At 42.5% G+C, this 1657-nt stretch overlaps 1 protein-coding gene across 1 annotated transcript in view; it reads left to right on the top strand.

Annotated features, from left to right (window-relative positions):
* The window catches only part of NAV1 (neuron navigator 1), a 147203-nt gene that overhangs the window by 117175 nt on the left and 28371 nt on the right, over positions 1 to 1657 (top strand). Inside the window, exon 15 of the mRNA XM_018563650.1 lies at positions 534 to 645. Coding sequence (XP_018419152.1) covers positions 534 to 645 — 112 coding nt within the window. The remainder of the gene's footprint in view (positions 1 to 533; positions 646 to 1657) is intronic.

Genomic DNA, 1657 nt, shown 5'->3' with positions numbered 1-1657 from the left:
ACTCTGCAAACAGACTAAACAAGATATTAAACCTTTCTACACATGGGAAAGAGGGTGGCGTTAATGCTTTTAGAGTGCTTAAAAAGTGTTGAAGCTTTCTAAAGCTAAGATTTAATTATTTTTTTGCTTGCTTATTTGGACTAGAAAGGATCTAAAAATGCAGTCGGGCATCTTAAAGCGGAACTACAACCTCTTATTGTACAGCCAAAGAAAGTGCTATCTTAGTCTCTATTTGGATTGCTTTGCCATGGTGTTGCACATGTGATCAGCTTACACCAGCCATATGAGAGCTCGGTTGAGAGCTGAAATAAGCACACTGGCAAATTTGACAATTGGCATAAAACTAGCTGTTTTGGATGACAGTGAAATTGGTGGGTCAAGTTCTGCTCTAAGTCCCATATGTACAGTTATATTAGGTATCTAAATATATACTCTACACAAGCTCAATGTAAAAAGGTAGTATCAATTGTGTTGGGTAGAGTAGAAAGCAAAATATATTTCATTTTGTTAACCTCTTCATTTCTTAATTTTAGGACTCTGAACTTGTCGAACTGAAAGATACAATTGAATCACTAAAATCCAAGAACTCTGAGGCACAAGCTGTCATCCATGGGGCCTTAAACCCTCAAGATCATCCACCTAGGGGTATGCTGGCATTTTCTATTAGTTGTCATTATTCCGTTTTGATCAGACTAACAGTATAAACAATTTAACATGACTGTTGTACTGTGTGACAAAGTAGGTTTTCCCTATCATTGGTTAAACGCAAGCCTTCTGGTTACCATTATTCATTATTTTGATAAACTGATTATAAAGAATTTCTTACCTTAATGGCCAAAATACCCAGCCAAGTGCTTTTATTGACTGTTGTGCAATTATTTGCAAGTGCCACTGGTTGCTGCATCCCATGTAGAAAGTTACACACGTTTTCATTTGTTGGAACAAGTTAGCAGAAGTGATTTCCCGCCATGTAGCTTAAGGCCTGGTTCACATCTGAACATTCCGAGAATCGCACACAAAAGCAAAATGCGCTTGCGGTGCCATCCGCGTGTACAAATGCGCCAGAAAAAACGCAGGTCGCTCATCACACAAAAAGTAACTCATCACACGTAAATGCGTGCAATCGCGCACGAACACGCACTCCCAGTAATGCTCAGATGTGAACCAGGCCTAAGCGGGTAATTTCTACATGATGTCCCTTATACAACTCACAGACACAGCCACTCTGGGGTACAGCAGGCATTCCCCTCATTTTCTAGTGTACACAGCACAGCATGGTACTGGCTTTACAAAAGTTTTTTATTCCAGCAAAGGCTGCCATCTGCTAAGGTTCACATATGTGATTGGTTATTTATACATTGTGGGTTTGTATGATTCTTGCTAAAGTATCTATGTCATGCAGCAGTGTCTACTTGTGTATGCCCAGCTGCGGGCCAGCTGCAGACTGTTTGCCTTTGTAATGACCAGCATATACTGGATACCAGTGGCGTAACAACCGGGGGTGCAGCAGGGGCGCGGGCACCGGGCGAAAAGTGAAGGGGGGGCGCCAGCCGAAAATGGCACTTTCGGCTAAATGCCGAAAGTGACATTTTCCTGCCGTTTTGTCGGCGCGGCCGTGATTCCTTTCATCCCCGCTGGGACACAGAGCAGTGCCCAG

The sequence above is a fragment of the Nanorana parkeri genome, unplaced genomic scaffold, assembly GCF_000935625.1.
Source record: "Nanorana parkeri isolate BGI_ZX_2015 unplaced genomic scaffold, ASM93562v1 scaffold683, whole genome shotgun sequence".
Classification (NCBI taxonomy): Eukaryota; Metazoa; Chordata; class Amphibia; order Anura; family Dicroglossidae; genus Nanorana; species Nanorana parkeri.
The sequence above is the reverse complement of the archived record's forward strand: the minus strand, read 5'-3'. Positions and strand labels throughout refer to the sequence as shown.